The sequence below is a fragment of the Varroa jacobsoni genome, unplaced genomic scaffold (genome assembly GCF_002532875.2).
Source record: "Varroa jacobsoni isolate VJ856 unplaced genomic scaffold, vjacob_1.0 scaffold_838, whole genome shotgun sequence".
Taxonomy (NCBI): Eukaryota; Metazoa; Arthropoda; class Arachnida; order Mesostigmata; family Varroidae; genus Varroa; species Varroa jacobsoni.
The window spans coordinates 7745-35624 of record NW_019213740.1 but is presented as its reverse complement, the minus strand read 5'-3'; the positions used below and the strand labels follow the sequence as shown (position 1 = coordinate 35624).

General features: G+C 41.4%; 1 protein-coding gene across 1 annotated transcript; it reads right to left on the bottom strand.

The window, feature by feature from the left end:
- Positions 1 to 36: 36 nt before the first annotated feature.
- Positions 37 to 27880, bottom strand: LOC111264228 (uncharacterized; the record flags this gene model as incomplete). The annotated part of the gene is given in 4 exon segments (XM_022839932.2): positions 37 to 687; positions 8500 to 8678; positions 24190 to 24354; positions 27324 to 27880. Coding segments are annotated over 4 exon segments (1239 nt in total), but the record flags the coding sequence as incomplete, so codon positions are not given.

The following is a 27880-nucleotide window of genomic DNA, read 5'->3' as shown; positions in this document are numbered from 1 at the left end:
ATGTGTGTGTATGTGTATATATATAATGAATCATCGTTTTTCAATTTAACTTCTGTCGAACTTTATTATATTAGTCTGTAAGCTGTGGTTCTATGAAAGTCTGTGACGGGCATTGTGCTAGCCTGAAAACAATTGCGTGATATAAAAGCAAATAAAATAACCGAGTACTGAAATTTGCTATAGGGTTGTTTCATCATTTTCCAAAGATCACCTAATTCCGGTCCAATGTCTTTTGCGTGATTGCGTATTTAGGAAGCATAATTGTCCGTTTAACGATGCTCATTTGATCTATCTGCCAATGAAGCTTAGATAGAACCTATGGTAATTTACCAGTAGTAAACGAGTCTGATTACTCCGAACGTAAAAATGCCGGTAGCTTACTTCTGCTACTTGAAGAAGTCCTACCCTCATCTGACCAATGTAGGTCTCTGGCGATGTTGGATACGTAACACACACACCCGGAAGGCACTGGAAAAAGGTCTACCTGAGGTTTCTGACTGGGATTTAAAGGATTAACAGCAATAAGGGGAAAAAGCATTTCACGCTGTTTGCAGGATGTTTTGAAGCAAGGAGGCAGATAGCCACACGGTTTCTCCCGATGTGAGCACTTCTCGACCCGAGTTGTTTGCGGGAAACGCTCCGTGTTGACGACTGCCATCCAGCGGCCCTTGTAGTTTTTCGCCCAGCCTTAAACAAATAATGATCAGCCAGTACACATTCAGCATGTTAGTTGTAAAAACAGAGCACAAGATGCTTTCTTAGCTTTGTCATATTAAAAGAAAAATGTTGCCATACATCTCCATAAAAATAAAATTTAATTGGTGTTAATCGTACTCATTCGAATGAAATCTTTCTTTTGGGTCCAGCTAATATGGTGGTTGACTGACATGCAGACCTAATTTCTTCAAGCGGCCGAGGGGATACGATGCATCAAATATAGAAACGTGAACGAGCTGCGAATGGTGACCTTACAAAGATGCTGTTCTCTAGACCAACTGCCAAAGCGATCAAAAAAGTACGTACAAAAAATACCTCTGCGTTTTTTCGGCTGCCGGAATTTTTAGGATTTACGTCTGCAAGGGCATACACTTTTGTTCAGCGCTAAACTAAGAATCTAGCCTTTATTTTGGCGATTCGCAGTCCTGTTTCAGTTGTGCGAGGACCGTAACGCCGATAAAAAAAAAAATATATATATATATATATGCAATTCCCATACGAAAGAAATAGGGAAAAGTTTGAACAACCAAAAAGAAGATCCCAGCTTCTTTGGGAACGTTTTGACAAAAGTGCTGCAACCATGGTGCTCACAAGGCCTACCCACCTCGAATAGAATGAAAACGGTAGGGCGCAAAGAAATGGCCAGGAAAGATATACAAGACGAGCATTAGACCAAGGATCACGTGGTTCGGGCATAAAGCCTTCAGGTCCTTTCGTTTGCTTTGCGCATGGCGAGAACTTCTGAGTTCCAGGTTTGTGTTCCACTTGGGAACCCGTGCCGTCCGCCTTTTGCAACTGTTGCTGCTACTACTTGTCTTTTTTCCTACTATTTGGCATCGTGAGTATTGCTACATACATCGTTCGCGTGGTGGGTCCTACCTCTCTCGATAATTTTTTTCCTGATTCCCAAAAGAAATGTTGCAATCGACTACGTTTGAGCCATTTATTTCCAACTAGTTCTTCTCAGCAAATTGTAAGGACGGCAGGTTTGCTTATATTGCTAGTGTTGCTATTGATGTCGTTATTTTCCCCTAGTTTCTACGTTATCTTATCCGTTCGTTGGTTTAAAATGGAGCTATGTGGAGCTGCATTATCCGTGTGCGTCTTATTGAAAATAAAGTTGGTCATAGGGGCGATAGAGGAGCAAATGGGGGGATGTCTTTCACATTGTTTTAGTTAGGTAGATAATTCTTGCACTTGATGGTCTTCTTGTAGATACTTGGATTGGGATCCATCGAAGAACAGGTTGATATCGACAAGATAGGTGAACTTCTCCCCTTTTACGACGTCACCGTGTCGATATGGAACAAACAACATATGGCTTACTGTCATCGGACAGTGTGCATATAAGTAGAATGCCTGTATTGTCCTATCGGTATCACTAAAATATATCCAAGTAGTATCTTTTTATTGTCCCTGGAGTCCTAGTCCCTATAAGCCTACTCGACACGTTGAGCACACAATACTTTCCTTTAGTCCGACCCACATACTTCTCGTTTTGAACACTTGTTTATCCTACGACATTGAAGCCTTCCCATATACTAACAAGTACGAAAGACAGTGCCGTCAATTTTTATGTTTCCCATGTCACGCTAAATGAACTGAATAGAAGGTTCATTTTGCACTATTGGCTGGACGCAGAATTAGCTGCGGCTTGGGAAAACTTCTATTCGAAGTATTCCCAAGCCGAAAACGTAAACGAAGCCGTAAACGAAAGAGACATATTTCAGTAGTTTCGAAATCTGTACATTCACACTGACCACGCACACGCATTTTTCTGCAGGCGGTTATGCCCTTCGATTAAGATAAAGGTCTTTACGAGTTAGGTTAGATACGAATACGCTTTAGCCCCTGTAGGAAAGTTCTAAAAATAATTTGGTGGCATCTTAAAAGAGGTAGTTAGATCTAACGGAAAATACACTACGGATCGGAAAATCACGCCTTGTTTGTCCCTCCATTATTGGTTAGGCAACCAACGGTAGGTCTTACTCGAACATGATTTATTTCGAAGTACAATACTGGCAACATTTATGTACAACAGATAATACCCGAAAAAATAAGCATATACGATATCACCGTCGGGTACTGCATGTTTCTTTCAACCCTATCCCAGGTGGAATACAAAGGGTGTGTCTAGATAAGTTTCTGATCTTATTTGCACCACATTATTTTTCCAATATATATATATGCATTATGGAAAAGCATTTTAATCTATGTAATCTAGATAAAATCTATATAGATGTTATCTCTTAGGACATCTACCGCCTGAAAAAATGAAAAAAAAACTGAAAAATACGGGGAAAATGGTAGTGTCTGACCCATAGTGTTATAGAGTGTTCGACAATCGAAGCGTTCAGTATGATGACTCATAAGTGCCGGAACCGTCGTAGAGGCATACTTGCAAGAAACCTAGGAGATCCATAACACGAAAACATACAACCGCTAGCCGAGAAGGAAAAAAGGTTTGTGTAGGTCTCTACCTAGATTACTAGACGGATTCGCTAACAAATGATATATGCTATATTACACTCATCAGTATATGAATTAGGTATAATAATGTACTCCACAAATAAAATCATGTGTTACTATCCTAAACTTAACCTAATGCTGGTCTAGATAATTAGTTCTAGAAGGCTTTTACAGGTAACTTACTTATTATTTGTTTTAGGAGGAACTTCAATTGTATGCTTGTTTCAGTAATTTCAAGCGCATTCGTTGCATGTTGTAAAGCTTCGTTTGCAGAGTTTCTATTGAACGATTCTACTCTAGCTCGTAGTTTAGTTGTTTCCGCATGTTCAGCGTAAACATGAACAATCTCCCATACAAATTGTACCAATTGCTCATTGGAAATGGAAAAACCAGTTCTAACACGAGGCAGTGGCAAATCCTTTTTGAAATACAGCCCAAACAGGTTTCCAAATATTTTCTTTTATAATGTTCATTATTTTTGTTATTATGCAACTAGGCGATTTTTATCAGGCAAACCTTTATCTTAGTCTAGGGTGCATACACTAAATTTCTAAGTCATTCCATGTGTCATGCGGATGGGTGGCCATGTCCGCCTTTGCTCTGTCAAAGAGCTACGGGAAATTGGAGAAATTCAGAGTCGGCTCATGGAAGTCCATTGTTTTATCTGACCGTGCATTAGTCCGGTAAAAACCTAAACTTAATAATCGCACAGTATAAACTCGAGTGAGCATTGGGCGCTGGAGGACAACGATGAGTTGAGAGCACTGACGAATACGACAGGCGGCTCGATTTAAAATTAGCGCATTCATACTATCTCTGGCTTAAAAGATGCTCGACGACCATCCATATTCCTGCCAAAGGTGAAAAGACCAAAAGAAAGGTGTGTTTATTTTATTGTTGTTTTACGTGTTGCTGATAACTCGTTAGTCAATTTAGGCGACTTCAAAGTCTGGACGGTGCGGAAGAGACGCAAAAGACGAGGTCAGCAGAGCCGAACGGAAAAGCCATTTAAACCCTACAAATAAAATTCGCTTCCAACATGGGGCGCAGATGAGCCGTTTATGAGGTGTAATGGCTTGTGGGGAGAAAAACCGTAAATGAAGTAGACGAAGAATCCTTTCAAGAGGGATATAGAGATTCAACGACTTGCTCTGCTCCCTAAAACTGTGTACAAATCCACAACCCTTTCAGCCAGCCCAACATTCGTGGATCAGCAAGTACGCAGGACGTTTGGATAGTAATATGTCGGGTTGTACCTGTTACCCGTGGTATTATACTGCTATAGGCACGCGTATAGGTTCCTCCGCATTAAGGATGTCTGCGTTGCACATTCTTTTCGCCGAGTTGGCACAAGCTTAATGCGAAATCGCAGAGGAACCGAACGCAAACTACAACTTACTTGTAAATCAAAGTTTAAATCTAATTTTTATGTAATAATTGTTGTACTCTAAAACGAGGACTGTTTTCAGGTGTGGTTTCGTTTTTTGAGGATCTTTCATGATTATTTTAGGTACACGTATTTTGGTTGTATAGTCCAAAGCACACGCAATATCCGCTATTCATATTCACATGGTTTCTGTGGCAATATGCCGTTAGAAAGCTTCAAACAACGCTGTAGAGTAATGAAGTAACAATGTGTTTCTTGTGCAGAGTCTGAGTGAAGACAGCTTTAATCAACCTTGATTTTCGACAATTCGGCAGGCACCTAATTATTTACCCACCCATATTATTATATATAAATAAAATATACCATATTATATTAAAAAAAAAACACCGATATTCTAACCAACATCATCTATATGTCCGTATTTTGAAACGACATTATAGTCGTGGACCTGTTGGGCGCACATAGTGCAACTAACTGGGTTGCTACTACAACAGTATTCGGTCTTGTTCCAGAACCTTTACAATCCAAAATAGAATAACAGAAGGAAAGAATCGGGCAAAAGTATCGGATTAGAATAGTCGCCAGCGGATGTACAACAGGAGTCATGTTTAAGCACTACGTTATTTTTGTCCCAACGATGGGCCAAGCTATGATGAGATGAAAGTAAAGAGGTTCGTTGATAAGGTCTGCTTCTGCTGTTTGAAGCCTCGGGGTAAAGAAGCTACAAAAGAGTTAGCTTTTGCGAAAGTTCGCCTTGGGGGGTTCAACGCTATTTCAAGGCGTATTGTTATCTGTCTAAGATGTGAGTTTCAAAAACGAAGTTGCAGACCGTCTGTCTGTCTGTCGTTCCTGTGCGTCCTGGGCTGGTGAAGCATAAAACCCTCTTTTTCCCTTCCTAGGGCCGTTATCACAGTAGCAATAGCCTTTGCTATGGGTGAATTTCGAAATGCACAAGAATAGAAGAAAAGGCTTTGTTATGAAGCTCGTCGCCGACCGTTCGACCTTCAAAACACGTTGTTTTTTGGAAGCGGCTACCCGGTTCCGTTACAGCGGTTCATAGCGGTTGTCAACGTTGGTCGAAGGCAAAACTGCTTGTCTCTTCCGATACCCTCTCTTGCGCCCTTTCTTACTCTTTGTTAGCTAACTCATCCGCTCTCGTAAAATATCGGGGGCGACGCCGTCTAAATGTGCACGTTGCAGACATACGCACGTCGATACTAGCGCTAATGCTAAAATACTCAGATTTAGCTGGTGCCGACTATCACCTAAGCACTACCACCGTCATAGCCGACACCAACCACAGTCAGAATCCAAAATTGTAGTAGTGTCGATATGAAAGGTCTGCGCGATTGCCGGCGCTGGTGGAATAGGGTGCTTTTATAAAAGTAGTAAGGTCGTTTCGTTACTTCTGCTTAAACAGGCGTCGAAATGTCTTTTTATGGAGCTGCATATGCAGCCCCATGTTTAGATGAACGTTCGTGTGCCCTGCTGTAGTAGTTTAGGAACTGCGCGCCGAAAACTGATGAACTGGGTTCTTAGCTGGTCGACCGTATTCCTTCTGTGCTCTTTTAGAAGGGAAATCGAAGTGTAAGTGCCGAAATCGGTCACGAGGAGCACAGCTGAGCTCAGGTCTGAAAACGTAACTGCAAGGGCAGCTATACCTTGCACTCTATCGATTCTTGCTGATGTCATCGCTGCAGGCGAATACCATTGTCCTAGACCTCTTCGTTTCATCATTCCCTTACTATGTGTTGTTGCGAGCTGGCGTCGACCTTTACAACGCAAGTCTTTCAAAAGCAAATACCTACATTAAACCTATCTAAAGTGTATTCGAGTTCCGTATGCATAATTTCTAATTTTTTCAAGTTGTTTGGTAGTTAGTGATCGATTTAGTTAACTTTTAATTTTAGTTCCCAATGAAATTATCTACTAATGGCAGCTAATTGCTGTCAGCATATATCGACATGGCTAAAGGTAAACGTCTTTATGATTGGCAATATCTGAGTGTGCTTTGTCGTCGACAAGGTAACGGTGGTTGAACACGCGAAACGCCAATGACAGAAAAAGCTAAGCAGCAGTAATGGAAGGCTCACGAAACAACATAAAAGATGGCGCTGGCTAACTGTAAACTATCAAAGAAGCTATAACACTTGGTATCAGGGATGAATTACTAAACGCCTTAATTATTTTATCAGGCCATATTATTCCTAATACATTGTCTTGCGATCTTTCAATAAGCCGCATTCTTTGCTTGGCAGACAAGCCGGAACTTGTCGTTCGCGGCAATTATATTCGAGTAAATACGAAGATAAACGGAACATTTGTACGATCACTGAAATAACAGGCAATGTTTTGTACCGATGATTGCTGCCAAGGGTCAGGAGGAACACTGAAGGAATGTGAACGGCTTAGGTCTTCCGCTAGATTTGTCTGAATTGAGTGCAGCTGGACCAGCCGAAACTGTCCATAGTGGAATCGAATAGCACCTGCTTCTTCCCTGTTGACCGTGATCGTTATACACTCATAAACATATCAGCGCTCATAGACGTGTTAATAATAAGGGAATAGGTGTATATAAAACAATGTAAAATTAATTAAGAGTATCAATTCATAAATATGTACGATCTCCGACAAAATTACTTATACAACTTAATGAACATCTCAAAGTTTTTGCAGTTTTCTGTTTGATAAGTAGAGGACCCTCAAGCAAAAACATATCGTTCTTTTTTCCTACTTGGTGAGGAACATCCTTACGTATAACGTTTCATTAGTTTAAAATATTCTTTGCAAGGATTTTGCGGTTGAAGATTAATGCGATAGCAGTGATGTTCAAACGCTGTGCTCATTGTTCACTGAAGTTTTTGAACTACGCCAACTGACAAGGACGAAAAAGAGCGCTGATCTGGTCTCTCCTTCCCATGCGTTCGATTGCTGCAGCGTCCGCTATAAGTCGCGTTCCTTTGAACCATTAGGGAATATTGTGTGCTACCCGGGTGCCAGGATCTACTTGATCGCAGAAAGTTTTTTGTGGTAATTAATTATCTTCTCTGCTTCGGGCGCTGCTTGCTTCTTGGAGAGAAACTCCGGCACATGGCTCAAGTGCAGACCTGGGGCCTGGGCCTTGACGCTTGGCACGCCTAGGCAGCTCAGCCGTCCGTGACAGTTTTCTTGGCATCCATCGAAGCTACACGATCGTGTCCCTTAGGCGACACTTGCCAAACTTGGTCCTTGCGATCCGTTGCTATGCGACCGCCTCCAACAGCGAGCATTCCATGATACTTTATCGGAAGGTCAGAAGCATCTTTGTATAGCCTTGGATCATCTTTTTTGCGTTGGACCGCGCATTCGCTATCGGCCTAGGGCACCAACGACCAACGCAGATAGAGCTTCCATAGAAGCTCGGAAGAACGCCAGACCTAATTCTATTGAACATTGTGTCTTGCTACGACATGAGGGCCCTCGAACTCGAATGTCCACTAGGGCAAGGTGCCCTTGAAGGAAGTTACCCATAGACTTGTACGAAGGGTTTGTGTTGACTGATGGATGGCTGAAATTTGTAGGCTACTGTTGTTTGCGGAGATGGCTCAATTGAGCTGTGGACCTTAAGCCACTAGAGAACTATTTGGAAGAGGCTGATCCAACGAGTAGCAAAAGTAAAAGTATGTAACTTAACCTTAGAATATATGTTTATTTTTGTAAGAGGTACCTATTGTCTATTGGCGATTGTTGTTCTAATTGTGGCTAATACATGGAAAACATTTCTTGGTCCTCTATGCGCATACGTTGTGCATCTAAGTCGTTGAAGCAAGTCTCGTCAAGGACACATATTATATAATGTATGCGAATAAAAATTCATAATATATAAATCATGTTTTTCTGTTCAGTCGGTAGAGAAATCTACTAACAAAAATTAGAAAGGTACCTACCAATACGCATGTGGGATGTTTCGCTTTGGCAGACGAATTCTCCATGTTGCTTTTCCTCGTTGAACGAATGGGTGTAATTTTCAACCCACTGAACCTCGTGAGGAGGGATCTTGTACATTGCATGGTAGAGGTCGTACATTTGATTGTAGTAACGATCTACAATTGTTTGAACTTTTTCACTGTAATAAACAAATCATGTACATTATTTGTAATTATTTGCGCCTCCATCCATGTATATATATATATATATATATATATCCATGGTAAACGCTCAACTCTCATTAAATTATACGCAATATACGATTTTTAACGTAGCTATTTCTCAGGCTACAATCGTATATTTGATTATAACCTAAATATTTATTTATATATTATAAATATTTATTAAATCGTTTATATATACGTACGTATTTGTGCCTAGAAGAATATAGCAGCATGGGAATGTGTCTTGACACCCACTGAATTCATTTTAATTAGCTCAATTATTCCGTTCAGGTAAAATTTATCCAGCTAACCAATGTAAAAGGGAAAAATCAATTACATTATTAAGAGGATTTATCAATTTTTATTAGTATTTTCTTGGTGTTATTTAGAAACAGTTATCTTTTACCCGTTCCATTTACTCACCATCAATTTCATTACTAAAGGGTGAGAATCATTTCTGGCTTCACGTTATTAATACTGCACATGTGTCCGTCCGTATTTCCACCTGAGTGTTTAATACGGTTAACTATGGGATGCATCCTCCTTCTGCGTAATCCGATCGATTTCAAAGCAAGCGATTTCAGAGACTTGACATAAGGCTTTCGAAAAGACAATTAATGTCAGTGCTTGCTACAGAAACAGCTGTGATACCTTAATGCTGGAGGGCAAATATACAGCCGTCTGTTAGTGGATTAATATACCAATATTAATATGGTGCGTCCTTATATTTTTGTTTTCTATATCAGGAGTTCCTGTGTGTAATGTAACGTAAAATACAGTATTTTGGCCGAATGCGCTTAGTTGAAGCGCGAGTCGAGTGCTCCCAAAGATATTAACTGCTTGCAATCTAATGCCTAATTGGCTCATCTATGATGAGGGCTAAAACAAATGCAAAACAAAAGTGAACGGAGACGACGCGTTTCTACTATCGGTTTTACACCTCAGTTGATACGAAATCGATTTATCCCGATTTCTTAAAAATCTAGAGGTTGCATCGTTGCTGTCTAATCCATGAAGATACAAGCGCATTGTAATATGTCGGCCCTCCTTTGGAGTCATGTTGAACAGTAATTATTTTTACAGTTTTATTCTCTTCTTTTAACTAATTTAACAGGGACACGACACCGGAGTTTGCCTTGTTTTGCTTTTTCATCCTCATTATTCTTCGTCTTTAATCCAGAGATCAGTTCTCTGTAGCCACAGAACCCTCAAGTAAAAAGGCCGGCCACCCACCCATTTGCGCTGAAGTTGAATATATATATATATATATACGGGGTGAACATAAACACGCACCGCATACGAACCATTAATGGCAGCTTTCTTTAAGCCTTCAAGCTTTCGGCTCTTCAGTCGCCATAAATGGGAGTCCTGGGTCAGACGCAGTCGCAATTCGCCTCAATTCGTTGACACTGCCTTCACGGACGAAGGTCTCCACTTCGGCGCTTAGATCAAAAAAGCACAACGGCTACCTCCAGCTTTCCTACCAGCGCAGTTGGCGTCGATCGCCGGCTGAGTGGGAAAAAAGTAGCCGTAGTGCAAGGCCCACCAGCTGCGCACGCTCTGCGAAAAAGGGATTATCTGTTCTCAGCGTAACAGCAGTGAGTGACCACAGCCTTCCTGCCGCCTGAACCGAAATCAGCTGACCCGGCGGACCCTTACAGTGCCCCGCCCATTTATCCTCTCTCCCCAGTCCAGGCCCAAAAAAGAGCTCTGCCAAAGCGTGCCTCCACCATCAATGTCATAGTACGCAACTGGCATTAGTCCTAACGCTTTATCGCTGCTGCCCCACGGGCAACATTGCGTTTACATCCACAGAGCTCAAAAACAGAAGCACATGATGGCTTTTCGGATATGTCGGAGTAGGGAGGGGAGGGGGTAAGGAATGAGAGGGTGTGGGTGAGACCACCACCATAGAGACGCCAAAAGCTCTCTCGTAACAATCTCCCAACGTCCACCAGCTTATACCGCTATTGCGCTAGGGCCGTAAGCCAGTTAGTGCTTGAGAAGAGACCATACGCTCAAACCAGCAACGCACTGACCAAAGTACGGCGTTGAACGAAGGCGTCGTGGACAACTGCTCTATCCTATTTAGTTGCTCTTGTCGAGTAGGAAAATGGAAGGACAGTCTAATTGAAGCAGGACAGAAGACGATTGAATGAGTTTCTTGCTTGTATGTCATGACATTAGCAGGACTGCTAAGTCAGCAGGTCTGCCTATAGCCGTTGCTGCCACCGCCTGAACGAGACCCACACTGCTACGAAGCTAGTGATGATGTCCTGTATAACCTAGAGAATGCTTTATGGACAACGACAAGCACAGAACACTTGGCGTTTTAAGCTACGCTTCGGGATGGTGTCGTGGTAGGAAAGCCTGGGGGGCGCAACCATATCTGACGGAACGACTAAGGTTGACGTTGCGAACGGTCTTTAGTGAATTTCGTCTTGATAGGCAGTTTATTAGCTGGATTGATCCTAACGGAAACTGAGCTCTACCCCTCTCAGCAGGCACAAAGGTGTACAGCTATATTCTTAAGTATTAATAGCGACAATGCGATTGAAGGGTTCGGCAGGAAGACGTAGAGTGATTAAGGTAATATCTCTCAAATAATAATACGTAGTAATACAATTGGTGAACAGAGCCATAGAAGTATAACATATAGCAGATTAGAAATACGGTGTGCCGCTACCTTCCGCGTCATCGACATCTCTATTCTATACGACTCTTCTTTGTCCGGAAACCAAAAAAAAAATTCTTATGCGTAGAATCAACACCCGTTGGGCATATACCATAAGGAAGAAACCGGGGCCCAAAATGAAAATAGATATGACCAAGTACAACCTTGAATCTAAAAACTTTGGCGATCCATTACCATGAGCGTTAATTACTAGAACAGCAGTATTACGAATTTCCGTCTCAGCTGAAAGGGTTAAATTCTAAATCCTGGTGCCGCAGCATATCGTTAATATGACGTCGTGTTTCCTCCGCTCAAACTACGATGATCAGTAGACGTACGTTAGGCAGTATTTTATAGTATAGTATTTTAAATTAACCGTACGGCGGCGCATCTAACAGCTGCTATGCAATACTACGTAAGCGTACAGGCGCTTTGAAAACAATCAGAAACAGTTTCCCTGGGTAGAATAAGACTAGTTCCAAATTTGAAAACGAGTACTTAACCCGTGGGCGGCGCCGAAGTAAGGTACAAGTTACATTTTAGCCCAACTACGCACAGCCACCTATTGACCGCTAAAAAGGCATGCGTGTTCGGTAGTCAAGTGTTCAATCCATCAGTCCGTGAATGAGGCAAAGAAATAATTACAGTAAAAGTATTGCGAAATAAGCTTTTTTTTCTATGTTTTTTTTATTAAGTAATGTTCAGTTGTCACAAACTGCTACAGCTCTGATCGGTCTGTCCAACACCAGCATTTCTATCCGTAAGGAATCTACCCTATCTGGTTCCCGGGACTTCGCTAAACTGTTCGTATGGGTTTTGCTTAATTGGTCAGGCCATTCGTTGCGATACACAATAACTACAGCACGTTGTTTTGTTACAGGGACGTGACGAGCAATCTGCCATAATTTGAATAATGCTACTTAATTTAGAAAGAAATAGTTTAGTTTATTTTCGATTTCATCGAATAGCCGCAGACTCTGGAGTCGACTCGGACGACGCCGCCACCGCCAGCGCAGCTGTACCAGATCTTGCAACAACAGCTAAGTTTAAGCACGATGCGGCCGACTTCCTGCAACTCTCTCCCCGAAGCTGCAGCCCGCGTCGATCTCAACTCCAGAGAAAGTTGCCAAGTGCAAAAAGTAGGGAACGGCATATTAGAGAATATTAAAGGCAAGGTCTAGTGAGGCTGCAATGAGTCGTCACAATAGTAACAATGGTAAAGTAACTGGAACGACAAGGTCCGCAGTTAACCAGGGGGTCGGGAAAAGGGTATTCGGCATTGGGTTAGCGCTAGAGGAAGTGTGGCATTTGTTCCAAGCAAAAAATTGTTGATCAGCAATAGTCATCATTACCACGGTTGCGATTGATTGCTGGGAGGAACTCACAAAGGGGACGCACTAGAAGCTGGCTGCTGTTGAGCGGTTCTCGAAAAAAAAAAAAGGCGAACAACAAACTAGCAACGAAACAGCAGCGGGTGCAGGGAAACGGGAGAAATTTTTATAAGGAAACCCTCGAAGGAATTGCCCTTCAGGCTGGGAGAGGTCAAGCAAATAAATACGGGACAACCCCACGGTAATTTTCTTTCGTATCGGCGTTCTTTGTATGGACAGTCAATTTCAAGGATATCCAGCGCCCAAGTGGGTTGTTACCTGGTGCGCGGTGACGAGGAGAAAGGCGGATATCGATATAAGACGTATTACGAGTATGTCGGTTGGAATTTATTATTGGACCTGGACGAGAAATAGGAAACGGGAGCAATAACTTTTAAATGTCAGTGGACTTTCGTTCGTTTTTAATAGATGGATAGATATACAGGTAAGTAGATAAACGGATAGACAAAACGGAAAGCCACTGAAACAGGTGGTAATTTACTCGCCAAACCCACGTAACATCGACCTTTCTAAGAGTCACGAACCGAAAATCTGAGTGATAAATGTTACGTTTTCACTATTTCGAAACTAAGGGGTCCGAATTAGTCGTGCTTCTGTGATGCCTATGACAGGGCATGCCGGCTAGTTTACATGATATGAGATGACGAGGTTTCGAATTTGGGGCATGCCTGTGCCTGAAGGACGACTGTGGTCACAATACATTAACATTTAATTATAAGGGTAATTTAGGATTGCATAGTGGTCAAATGGAGCATTCCGTTGTCAGTAATTAATACCTAGCAAACAATTAGGGCTGTTCTCTTTTTATCATGCTGTATTATTTTCAGTCGTCTACACATTGTTGTACTATTACTACCAATTTGACACGAATCATGAGTATTAACTCAGTTTACCTAATTATTAGTGTAACGGGTATCAGTGAAAAAAAAGATTAAATTTTGGAGGCTAAGAACGGTTCCGCTATTTTTCTCAGCAAACGTGGGTTTCCAAACACTGAAAACAGGGAGTGACTGATCTGCGCCGGATGTTCGGGTAACGCTTTGCTTTAACATCGGTTTCCTCGTATAGATAGGATCGCGATTCTCTTCAGATTCAAAGAGACCTTTAGCGAATGGCAGATTCAATGTGTCCACTAACGATGATTCTAGCAACGATGCTGCGCGAAGTTAACTTTTTGCCTTTTCTTGCCTCTCGCTACCCCCTTCCCCCCTCTGTTTTGTGTCGTCCTTCTTTTCGGACTAAACTACTCCTTTGCCTGCTATTGTGCTGTAGAGATCGTCTCTCAACCGCTTTCCCGCCTTCCAGCCAGCTGGGGTTCGTCCTTCGTCGCTGTAAAGCTCGACGAGGAATACGTCTGGAAGTTGGCTTAATGCTAAGAAGCTGGGTCTTTGCTTCTATTATTGCCCTTCGATCCCTATCCCGATCGTTTTCGCTCTATCTTTCTTTGGAGCAAGCTATCGTTGTGCTCTATATCCAGCATCACAGTGCTTCCGTTTCCAGCAAAACCTTCTGCTGTCTTGGGTGATCGTTCTGGGACTTCAAGAAGTCGGGAAATATCATCTCTGTTTGTAAGTGCCAACCATATACGCTCGACCAGTTTTCGAATAATCGATTCTAGACGCAGATCGGTAACAGGCGGATCACACGGGTGTGAACGGATCCTATAATATGATTCAGGCTATCGGAAATCAGCGCATATTTTTCACCTATTCAGGTATTTCTCTATTAAGTGTAATTGCGCGCGTTAGACTGTAGCATGGCTCGATTTCTTTTCATAAATATGTTAAGTTTAAGCTATCTTCAATATTAACATTGATAGGTGATACTATTAATAGTTGAATACAGAAACTTTTCTATAAATTTGCTTAGCTGCAACTTCGCTTTTCATTCGTCTAGGGACTGAGTGCCAAGCTTAATTAAATCGTAGACAAATTGAATTCATTTTCCATACAAGTCGTGCTACGGTGTGACCAGGTTCCAACATTAACCCAATAACTCGAAAAATAACTAGCACGAAAACAATGTAGTTTAGCCAACATTTGGCCCCCCCGGCAACGCCCGTTGCTTCAGCTATCTGTATCTACTACATAGGAACACGACGGTCTAATAGTCAATCTAGACAATCCTACCGACATATTCTGACGGAATACCTATCACTGAGCGAGTTCGAGGTTATTGCCCCTTACCACTGGCACAGTAGAGGACAGAGTGTGGACAATGTTGGTATAGAAGCGATAGAAAATTTAATATCTTCAAGTTCCTCTTTTTACCTGAAGATGGAGACAGCGGTCTATGGGCTCCGTTTGGTTGCTACTGGCAGTACGAAATCATAACCATCTACTTCGAAGCAACGCCTAGCTGTTGGCAGTTGGGGCAGCTACGTACGAAACCCAATGGAGCGTACACCGTCCCCACACAAGCATGTGCCCATACACGCAACGCTAGAGATATCCATTCAGCAAGAAGGAAAATACCACACAGGAAATGAAACGTTTTGACGAACGAGAACCGCAAGAAAAGCGAATACGACAGCTGTTGCCATTTCTTTCCACCTGCTAGCCGGCTGGCTGTCTAGGGAAAAGCCAATAGAATCTGTGAACCCCAATGTTCTTTTACTTTTGCAAAATCGCAGGAAATAGGGAAAGAGACTGACCTGCTGGTGGGGTAGTTCTCTTTAGGGAATTCGGTATTCTTTTTTTCTGTTCGTGTATCTCTCTTCTTACCATTGACTCGACCTTTTGCTCTTTCGAATATGATAACTTTGGTCGGTGAGTTTCCATCGTCTCCCAGCCAACATCACCTAAGTCCCCCTAATCAGGAGTAACAACTTCGTTTTCTTTCGTGAGCCATAGTACTCGGATCAAAATGCTGATAATTTTCAGCCATCCTATTTTAGCTGGAGAAAGTCCTGAATAGTAGTTATGATAAAATGTTTTCGCCATATTCGACTAATCAGCTCCGTCGATTGTCTGATGATTTGGTCAACTTTAATTTGTTTACAAAGCCCTTCCTCTAACAAACAAACTACCGATGGGGCTATGTATTTGTGTGTAATAACCTGTAATAATTGAAGTGCACAATATAATACCAATTAGGTATTTTCTATTTGTCTCTCAGAGGCGGTCATACTCATACCTCTTTGTTGTGTAAAACAAGTTTATAGAATCTTGAATTTTTAAGCCTTCAACTCGACGATTCGTAATTGGCCTACTTTTTAAATGGAAATAAATAAAAGACACTTAGGCGTAAACGTCATATTTCTGTATCTCGAAATGACACTGTGCAAACAGTGATTTCTGTAGATTGCGCGCAGTTTTCGTCTGATTCTGATCCTTGTTCCGACAATCACCATTTATGCTCGACTAATTTTCTGCAACATATTGTACCAAAATTATGACTACTATTCAAATAGGTACTGGACGAGTGAAGCTTGCAAGAACATGATACAATATAAATCTACTAGTTTCAAGTTTTCTATTTTTCTCATCAAGACTCACATGTGTCAGTACGCATCGCAAGGGATTTCATATGACGGACCTTAGTCAGCAAGAGATGTCTTGGGAACATAGAACAATCTACGCCCTTCAGTTTCTAGTCTATCTGTGAATGCAAGTGTTTTTCAATAAGTATATGGCAAAAGAAAAGCAGTTACCTAGAGCTGCCGTTAATAATAAGCAATATAATCTACGGGTAGAAAGAAGCATCTTGGAGATTTTGACCCGGAACCTCATCTACACAGGTCGCTAACTCAGCAACAACGTTTGAGCCTAATTGCAAATGCCAGTTCTGACCGACTAATAATAAATAGCAAAGCTTAAGTTGCAAGAAGGCAGTACGACGCCCTCATGCATTGAAAACAAAATGCAAAGGTACTGGGGGTTGATCGGTCGAAGGTACGAGGCCTCGTTAACTTGTCCGATCTGCCTTGCCCTCAATGAATGCCACTGAACAGTGGCTGTTCGACCCTGTCCAGTTCATGTAACGTATCGGAGGCAGGTGTTCATGCATAAAAGTTGTTGGCTGTTTATCGAAAATGCGAGCAACAGAAGTAAGTATCAAAACTGTAGATGCTTGCAACCGGCTAGTGCATCTTTCGTTGAAGCCGGAGGCGAAAATGGGAGACGCCGTCACAAACCCAACGATACGCGATTAATGCGATAGCCGTAAACGGTTAGGATTATTATCGCTGATCGCTTGGATTACCTACGCTGAGTAAACATATGACTATAATCGCTGATTCACCAGATCAATTGGTTTTATATTGATCGTACTCAGAGTGGAAAATGCACAGTTAGGAAAGATGGACTCATTTTGTAAAAGTGTATTTAAAGAGCGAAGGGTTAACGTTGAACGGATTCTACCATCGATATACTGTAGCGTACGATAGATTACACTGGCGGCGATAATTGTCTACCAAATTAGCTCAATGATTTTACTGAACTAATAATAACAATGATGGATCAGGAAGATAAATTTAGAGTTAAAAAAGTCTGAAGTAATTCTTCTCCATACAATTTTCCACTGCGTTCTCCTATACGCCAGACGCAGTACCCTCGGAAGAGGTTTCTTCCCGTTGTTTTTTCGTTTGCCTCGCTGTTAGCAATGACCTTGACGGGTCCCGCGTTGTCGAAAAGTATCGGTCGTGTAGAAACACGCTTCACAAAAACACTTCTAGAGGGTGCCCAAATGTGTTCGATTGGATTAGCAGTTCCTTTTCCGTCTTCGCTAACGTATTATTTGAATGTATTCTGCACACGTCTATGTTAGTTAGAGCGGGATACAGTGGGGAATTGCGCTCGTATCTATATACCTGCGTTTTAGCTCACGTTTCTGATGACTCAGAAGGCTTTATACGGGGTACTATATCAAGTGGTACCCCGCGAAGCGGACTGAGGCCAACCTCAAGTTTTCCTTTCTGATTATTTCCGCGCTTTCCGATGGGTATTGCGAAAAAACAACTGAAACGTTGTTCTAGTAGTTCGCATAGCCCAGTACATAAACACTGAGACAAACTAAATTCTGAGCGATGGACATGACGCTTCTTTGCCGCTATTATTCCCTCAGTTGAGGTTTATCAAAACCACAATTATTACTCCTATTTTTAGAAGCAGTGCGCAGCAAACGTGCGTAGAATGCCATTTAGAAAGTGACAGTCAGCGATACTTGATGTGAGAAGTAAAACGGCAAATTTTTACGTCCCCGTTTTAATCTCGTCACAAGTTTGGGCCATGCGTCAAGCACGAGGGTATCAAACTATGGTCAAAAGCTGCAGCTTTCGAGTATTTTTCTGATCACTTAGAATAATTAATATATACGGACTATTCCGAAGAAAAATAGTATATGTAATACGAACGGTCAGACTGAGAAGTTGACCCTAAAACCGTGACATCTGGTAGCGGGATTTTTCTGTTCTGACAAAATGTTTGCCTGAATAGCATAGTTATAGGATATTCCTGAATAATCTCCATAATGAATGATATGCAGATCTCTGTAGAAAGTTAGAAAAGCTGACTCGTCTGCTCTGGCGAAAACCTCCGTACAGGCGGATGAATTCTGGTCAAGTGTGCGCCCTTGGGATGTTCCCTGTCGAAGATCGGCGTTTACATGCTCTTGTACAAATCTTGGCCATATTCCACAATCATGTTCTTGCCGTACGCGGTACGTAATAGCAATTTTAGAGTTAGTAAAGCGTTAACGACGCTTCGAAGGTTTCGTAGTTGATCTATTAGTGTACTGAGCTGAACGCGATCACACATTATAGGACTGCATAAGAATACTTAGAGTAGGAAAAAGTTTCCCGAATAGTATCGCGAGCAAAAGATTCAACTAGAATGCATTTTTACTTTATCTGATTGCGTTATATGGTGTACAGACATCTAGTATCATAAATTGGCAATTATAATTTAGGAAGCTAACCGGAAAAAAAAAACCGTTGATTGTTATTATTCCATAAATGTTACCGGTGATTGTTTATGTTGCGAGCCGCAGGTTTGTATGCTTTTAATACGCTAATCCCAAACACTTCGCCAAGGGCCACGAAAATATATAACCCAGTTTACTCATTTGCATATAAGATTGTTTGTAAAAAACTATTTTCACCGGAAATCTACAAGCTAAACACTGCTGCGATTATCATACCTTATTTAGTCTTTAGCGAGTTCAGAAATCCGAGATAATCACAACGTTTATCATTACCACTAGAACTAATATGCTATTTTAAAGTACTTAACGCTCTGCACGCGTAAATTCATTATAGATAATGTGACGTTTATGCACAGCCAGATGATACAAAAGTGTCGTCTTTAACAGAAATGACTTAATTTCCTAAGCTCCTTGAGGAAGCAACTTCGGCGAATAGTCTAACAAACAACTTCTACCTTGAAGCTTTCCAACAGGACGAACGTGTGCGCTGGTCGCGATTTCGGCCAACAAGTTCTTGAGATGACAGTGGGCGGCTCGGACCTGACCCAAATTCAAACATTATTATACTTATCCCTTTCGTAGTTTCCCTGTCAACATCTCGAAGTCTCTAAAGAGCTCTTTCAACTCAGTTCGACATTGTTCCAACCTTCGATAACCGACCTGAATTTACTCATTTCGCGTAGTCTGTTTTTTTCTCTATTTTTAAAGGAGATAGAGAGCTGAAAAGCTTAGGAACTGGTATTACCATTTTATTTCTTTGAAATTGAGCTCGAGTTGCTTCCTTATCGGGCTGTTCGACAAACTGTCTTTAGCAAACGAAGTCAGGGGAGGGGGGGGGGGGGGACTCATACTCCAAAGGCAAGGGGAGGCAACGGGACTGAATGATACTCTCGATGAGAAATGCAGGGCGTCAAAGAAGGACAGTTTTGAGGTAGTCCTTTTTCTAGGTAAACACCGCGACGCAACTTGAGACAGCCTACCCTTGCTATCGTCAATAACCATGCGTCGTTCTCGTTCTCAGCCGCTTATAGGCCACACCGCAACAGAGTGCAAGGCGACGTACGTGAAGTGGTCCTCCAGTGAGCGACTCGAGACCCATGAGCCAAGCGGCTTTACTACCACTCCATCTCTTACGGTTTCTGAATATTATGTCATACATACACACACAGTGAGGCTTCAAGAGAGCTTTATTCGTCGACACTGATACTTGGGTAGCTTGCTAACAGGCAGGTAAACAGACAACTCAAGATGACGCGGTATTTCGCTTCCACAGTCCTCAAATAACAAACTTTCATAGTCGCGCACCGTCTTGCTGTTAAAGCACAGCCGGCAAGCATGTTCTTCAGAACCTTACCTAATGTTCACTGTCATACGAAGCACACGATTGATGGACACCAAATTTCAAAATCGAACGTATCACGCATCATTTCTCCCATGCGATCTTGAGCATTCCTAATATATCGAGTGAAGACCACCGTTAAGTGAGACAGATGGTGCTTAGTAGCAGTACACTAGTAAAATGCAAGTCTGACGAATTCTGTAGGAACATTCTATGCGATAGGAATAGTCTACTCGAGAAACATATTCGATAGTGCACCTAACCATAACGTATAGATAAATCTGGTTATGTATCTGACCGTTTCGCAAGCTTGAAAGGGGTTTCAATTCATTTTATTATTGAAGTAAAGCTTCAAAAATCGAAAGTAACCGCCGAAAATTTAAAAAAAAAAAAATCGATTTTTGTCTTAGGTCAAGCTTATGGGTGTGGTTTCACTGTATTGTCGTTAATATTGTACAATACATATAGCAACTTTCCGCAGTGTTCTTAATTCCGTTGCCGGTTTCTTTCGCCTGGTACTGGCTACGTTTTGAGCATACCCAAATATCGGCCGCGTATTCTATCATGTTTATATCGGGTGAACCACTATAGCATTGCAAATAACCGTGTATCTTATTAGATCACAGAATTCCTGACCTGAGAAACATACAAAGTTTTGTATGTTTGCTCTAAGGAAACTTCCTGTTTACCCGTGATAACTTCTTTGCTTATCAGCTCCGAAAATTGTCTTTGTCGTTGCCAATTCGCAAATAGATCTAATATGTTTATCTATGTTATTATTTACCACTGTAACCGTGTCTATATTTGGTATCACACATAAACCCCAGATGGGCTTATTTGCCTACTTATCCCCCTACCAGTTATCCCCCACAAGAAAAACTCGAAGCTAGGACGTCTAATTTCTTGTTCCAGAAATAAAAATGCTAGGTTATGATCGAGGAAACCACTTCAATATTGTCTGTTATCTGTTCTTTTCAATTTGGCTTATATATTATGATAGGTGAGGCTCATCATTTGATTGAGGGCAAGTTACCCTGTAACTTACCCTTAGTATTAACTTACCCTATAAGTTAATACTAAGGAAAAAATTAAGTTGTGGACACACCCAGTGTTTTGACATCTAACGTTAATGCAGCGTCAACTAATGCTACTACTGTTTTTCTGGAACATTGCACTGATTCAAAGACCACAACCATTTCCTATATACAATCATGCCTGTCATGTGATCTATGCATATGATATATAGAAAATTAAACAGTTTAAAGAGAAAAGCTATTAGAGATTAGTTTATAAAACTTTTATTTTTATTTTATTTTATTTTTGTTTTATAAAACTATTACAAGCTTAAACTACACCTAGATAAGGAAGAAGCTGCGAAACAAGCTAAATTTAGAGAATGTAAGTATGTATTGTCGTAAATTTCGCAGCTTTTTCCTTATCTAAGTGTAGTTTAAGCTTGTAATGGAAAGTGTTAAATATACTTTTTGTTAATTAAACCTATGTACCTCTAATTACTGATTAATTATAAAAACAAAAAGGATTCTTCCAAACTTAAGAACATCAGCTTCTATTTACAATTGTACTTGGCAAGGTCATTTCAACGACCCTGCCACATATTTCCTTACCCTCAGACCTTACTACTTTTCTGCAGTTAGAATCTGTAAAAAAATATTGATGAACTTTTCATTATCCTATGACATGGCACGACACCGCAACTTCGCCAAGAAGCAATTTTTGCCAGTAGGTCCCAACGGATATGGGGCGCTACACAAATTTTTACACACAATTGTGAAAAATTGTATAAAGCATCGCCAAAACGGCCTAGATGTATGGCGACGCTGCTATTATGTACAGTCTATGGAGAACTCAAATCGGAGAATTAATTTTTAACTTCTTGACTGCCTATTTATAGCACTCCTATATCGAAGTTTGGATATCCCCCAATTGAAAGCGGCCAAAAACAATATTGCTTTTTAAAACTCTAACATCTGGACTAATTTTGACATGGTTGTAGAAATCTAGATCGTCTTATCGATACACAATATCTGTCATTGGCTTTTATCTGGAGTATTAAATTCGTAGTATCTTCGTGACGGTAGCGTCGCAAAGCGTGCGAAAGTACTCAAGAACAGATTTGCGGGTCCAAATGGATCACATTCACAAATCTCTATGAGCATAATGAATCCTTTCGTCCTATGATTAGCTCAACGCAGAAGAAGAAACGCAATTTCGCTCAGTCTGAAATTTCCAGTTGGTATCATTCGTTCGAGGCCTCGTTTCTACCACGACCACAGTCACCTATTCACGCACTGGGCTTTCAAACACGCTTCGGCATTATCGTATGGATCGTCATTACTGACGAAACTCTTGACCCATCCAAATGGGCCGAACGAAATGGCAGATTCATTCGGCGCCCCCCCTAATCCTAACCCTGTTAACACTACGCCGTCGTCCTGTTCTCTCTCAGTTACGTTTCCGTTTTTCTCTCTCTCTCTCTCTCTCTCTGTTTCTGCTGCAGCTTAGCATCCAGCGCCTGCTGGTGTTTGGCCTTGATGTGGGCGACATTCGTGCCCGTACCGACAAATTACATTGCCTCAAACGACTGAATCGCCAGATTGTTCCAAATGTTCAAACTGAATTTCGAGCGAACAGTGTAAATGAATCTCTGCGCACAAACAATTCATAAAAAAAATCTTAATTATATCATAGCCTGGTCGTCGTTTTCGCTAGGCAGATTACGTAGACAACGACGGCCTAGGATTCGTCCAGTGAGGTTTAGATAGCACTGGGCCTGGGTTACACGTCTACAGGAGCTTAATTTCAAATTAATCAAATTAAACTAACTAATAGTAAATAGGTTGAAATTCGAATTTATCCGCAACGGAATAAATCCGAAACCATATGCGAAACAGCAAAAAAGATTCCGAGGTTTACCTCTGGCACTGTTATTTATTATATACTTGAAATCGCCCTTTGTGCTGGCCCTTTTTAAATACGATGCTAAGCAACATTTGTTTTCGAACCTAGACCACTTTGCATATTCCTTAGATTTGTAAACAAATGCTTTTTTACACAACAATCTGAGGGCAATGGGGGTGGTAAGTGGTGGGCGTGAAAAAAACCGCTTTGTCTGGTCGCGTATTGTTCGTGATATCGTAATATAATAAATATTCGTAAAATACCAAAAGCTTGTACTATTTAGGCATAGCACTCTAAGAACAGTTAAAGCACTGTTTGCAATTGCCAGACCGGTCCCACCTCTGCCCTACTTGAACAATATGAACAGTTAATATCCATATGTATTAGCTTGTAGGCAGAGATGACTAACATGTCTGAACACGGAAACTTTCTCCAAATACGTCTGAATGCAGGAACTTCCTCAGAGCGGCATAATGCGCACATCACTTAGCTTCTCGTTCGGTATCGTCTTGGCTTACAGAATGAGGCACAAACGATCAGAGAAACACGAAATTTCGCTTGAGATATCGCGGGCTTCGGTTGACGAGGGTATTATACACGTTTAAGAGTTAAAAGGTTCATAAAATATTCGTTTGTTCGTCCGGAGCGATATCCATGTTTTGTACTCCCCACGTACTTGGAACACTTCAAGAGGCAAAAAGACAGATAGCAGCTTGCTGACAACGATGTCAACAAGTAGACGACACTAATCAAAATTGATACTATATATATATATATAAACCCAGGCCTCTGTCTCTCTGCAAACAGCAATGGTAAATGAAGTGCTGCTCGCTGTACTAATTTAACTTCGTTACCCTTCGGTAAATCGAGAGCGATTCTGACAAGAGACGACCATAATTAGACACTTAATAGAAATTAGCTGGCTCACTCTTGTCAAGACGTTTGCGCTCGACTAGTCAAAGTTCTCCTATATGTCAACTTAATTATAATGATCATGCAAATAAAAGGTTCTTAAATAATAAAAGAGGAACTTCCATTCCTTTAACGTACTCGACAAGAACTTCTTCCTAGCACTTTTTCCAAATGGCAGACTCTCATTGAAGCTTTGCGAATATTGTCAGCTTATTTGCAAAATCACATTGATTGATAATATATACTTGTTTGATCCTATCGAGTTCTGCTTTTAGTGTGCGAGTCTTAAGAAACGTCTAATGAGTAGTCGTTCAACATTGATTACGTACGTGGGATAATCGTGACTGTAGCTGCAGACGTCAAGTTCGCGAGCACACGGCGGACGAGGCTCAAGGAAGTCTGTTGGTGAAGGATTCCGTGGTGTTTGTTGAGGTAATTGCGAATTCACAAAACGATAAGTACCTACCTCGGCCAGGGGTAAATCGTCAAAATCCCTGTAGTTTATGTGAAATGAACAGATAAAGAAAATATAGCTTGTTATTATTTCCATATCGAGTATGCCCTTGCACTTGCATTGTCTATTAAAACTAGATAAACGAAGAATTAAACAGGGGCCATTCGCATTTTATAACAGCCAAGTGACGAAACAGACAGGCTGATAAAAAAGCATACTAAACACTATGGTCTACGTTTTGTTAAAGGAGGAAAACCGAGTTACTATAAAACACATAGAACTTTTTGCGCCACAATGCGGTCAAATCATGCCCCATTTGTATTACGAATCGTTAAATAATTAAGGACGTATATGCATAGGAATTATGATCTTTTCATATTGACAACTAAGCTAAATACAAGGAAGTATCATACTGCACGCATGTAAACATCGATAGGAGGATGTATGGTGATATAGGGGAGTGAAAGAAATTGCAGCCCTAACTGTCCACATTGCTATATCTAATGAAAACGTTCGTAAACGACTGATATGTGCGCGCTATGCCCTTACACCCACAAGTCATTCCGCTTGAAAAGCAAAAAAAGACCTTCAAAGGGGAAATGGCAGATGCAACGATGCGTAGGTATGCCGTGGAGCTAGGTTATAGGGGACATATATATATAAGGGCCTTTAAGGGAAAGACTGATTTTTTCAGATGGATAGTTCACTAGGATTTCGGTTACTCCCTCGGAGTGTGAGAAGTTGATAGCAAGATAATACTTTCCGTTTCGCATTTAATTAGCCAATCTCATATTATATAACTGTATTAAGCTTATCACTTTAATTCGCTTCTCGCGAAGCATATATCTAGTTAAGTGTCTAATTTGCTTAGCTGTTGTCGGCAAACATTACAATAATTGCGTAGTATTCATTACTGACAATAATAAGTAGAGTTAGGTCCAGCTTTATACAGCTGCAGGCCCCCACGCCTGATTGCTTGTGGAGGTGAAAGATACTTGACGGGTGAATGAATCACCGGGTGCTCCATTTACAACCTCCCAGCATTTTATGGTGCGCAACTACGTTGGGATCAGTCCACGGGAGTGGGCAAAACGATGACAGCTTCCAGCTGTGAGTTACTGTATTTCCTCGCTATAGATATTAGTCGGAGCATATAGTATAACGGTATTTATGTATTGATTACGTTTTCTGCATCGTTGAGGGGACATTGGCGCAATTAAAAATTACTCCAAGCTATTAGACATCAGGTTACATTGCTTGCGTTACTATAATATTCATTGCGATTCCGCCACGTCGAGGAACTTAATAATAAATTATTACGCTTTATCGTACGTTATGTAACTTCAGCTAACATCGTATCTAAGTGGAGAATGATAGGATTTAATTTCGACTGACAATAATCTAAAGCTTGCTACCGAGAAAATACTTAAGTGGAACAAACGTTCGGTATTCGTGCATTCTGATTTTCAGTATGCACGCACCTCCTCAGCCTGAAATATCTATGGAACTTTGTAGATAGGCGAAAAACTATCGTCCCTATTATCTGGATGTTTTATGCGTTCATCTTAGGTCGACAAACCTTAATACGTTAGTAAAAAAATAAAGGTGAGCCGGCTCGCATCAGGATGGTATAAACTATGTATAACAGCTAGATGCGATGCTAACGGACTGAATTGGGATATTAAGCATAAGGACGAGAAGGCTTTTCCGCTTAGTTTAAGCAATCCGTACACATATAGAGATACAGGATGTGTATCCTTCTTCTTTCGTTTGCACGACGAGTACTTTAAAAGAAACATCATCGAGATATATGCGTCCTGCATAATCCACCGAGGTGTTAAGGAATAGTTGTATTTGATCAGCGTACATTTTACTTATGCCGATTCAGACCTGCCGATTTCTGCTAACGAAACTGAATCTGGTTGTCGGCGGTTCGACTGCAAAAGTAAGGAAAAAACTATACCAGGTACGAACTCATTATCGAACGCCCAGGGTGGTTTCGAACCAAGGCGCTAAGAAGAAGCGATATATATGAATGCAAGCAGAGTGTACTAATGTACACACGGTTGTCAAAATGCGCAAGAACCCTAATTTCCTTCAGTGAAATTGGAATTTGTACAAGAAAAAATGTTTGCCCTTGTACGCCGATGAATATCACTTCAACAGAGAGAACTACCAAACGGTAGACGGCAGCATAATCATTTTAGAGGAGCCTTTGCTTCAGGCAATATTCAAATCTGATGGTCCTTCAATAGGTGATTGCACCCCAATAGGTTGGTGGGAAAACAAAAACTCAACACATCTATGCATTTTTTGTTCGTTCGATAACGCATCAAATATGGCGACAGAAAAAATTAAATTTAGTTGACCAATTAATGACTATGGTACTACGGCTAATCGTAAATAAAGTCCATTGTTCGACCTATAAATAGAACGTTTCAATGTTAGCTATGTAGTATTCACGCTAGTAAAAAAAAGACATTGAAGACGAACTTAAAGCTGGGAAGTGAGACGCGGTACCTCGTCTGCTTTCGCATCCATTACGAAACATATCTTGTGTGACACAAATTCATTGTTGTAAATCGCGTTGAATATAAAAACTATTGTGCATTCCCTAACAGCCTGCAACAGGCTCTCTTGACAATGTCCCAAAGTAGTCATCTTCCACCCTGATAATGGACACCGAGCATTCCGTTTACACGTTTCATAATACATAGACCTATTAAAAATGTCGCCTACGGGCGATGTTTGCGGTTTGATTATGACAGCTCGGTATCTACTTTGTATCTATGAAAACCTAAAACGTTGTGAAACAACTAACATATTATATAGTCTGACTTATGGTGAATTTTCTTACCATCTTTAAATGCAAACCAGATTAGACCGTCCAACCTAATCTGCTTGTCGACTGAGTTGCATGCATGGCAGGGAATAAATGTTATAGTCTGACTGATTATAAGAGATCGGAACGTATACATAAAGAAAAACGGGTTGTTGCACTTTACTCACAAATTGCCATGTCTGTGACGTCGGTCGCGGCCATCCCTTCGTTCGTCTCGGTGGCTTCTTGAGTCGCCCGCGGCCCGCACAACTGATCCGCCGTTACGGCTGACGTCGGCACGATCTCCTCTGAGGTCGCGAAGAGGAGGTCGGGCGTCGTGTGGGTCGTCCCTGCCGAAACGATCACGGACCAAGTCCCTTTCTCGACCATGTTGGACAAGTTGGTCGTCAAGATTATGAGGAGGGTATACTTTAATGCCGTGCTCTTTGCGAACCTCCTGATCAGCTTCGCGTCCCCCGCCTCGTCCACTGTTACGTTGAGGGTAATACTCATCTTCTCGATAATCTACTGGGCCTTGTTGATCTCCTCGAAAAGACCTATGGCCGCCGCCGCGATCTCGATCGCCACTGCGTGCGTCCTTGTCATGCTCTTTCTTATAAACAACGATTACGGAAGAACCGGATGAGGAACCAAAGAGACGCTCCTCTCGGACTTCAGATGCCTCGTGTGCCGCTAGCACCATTCCGATTCCAAATCCGAAAAGAAGACGAAGAAGGTAATCGTT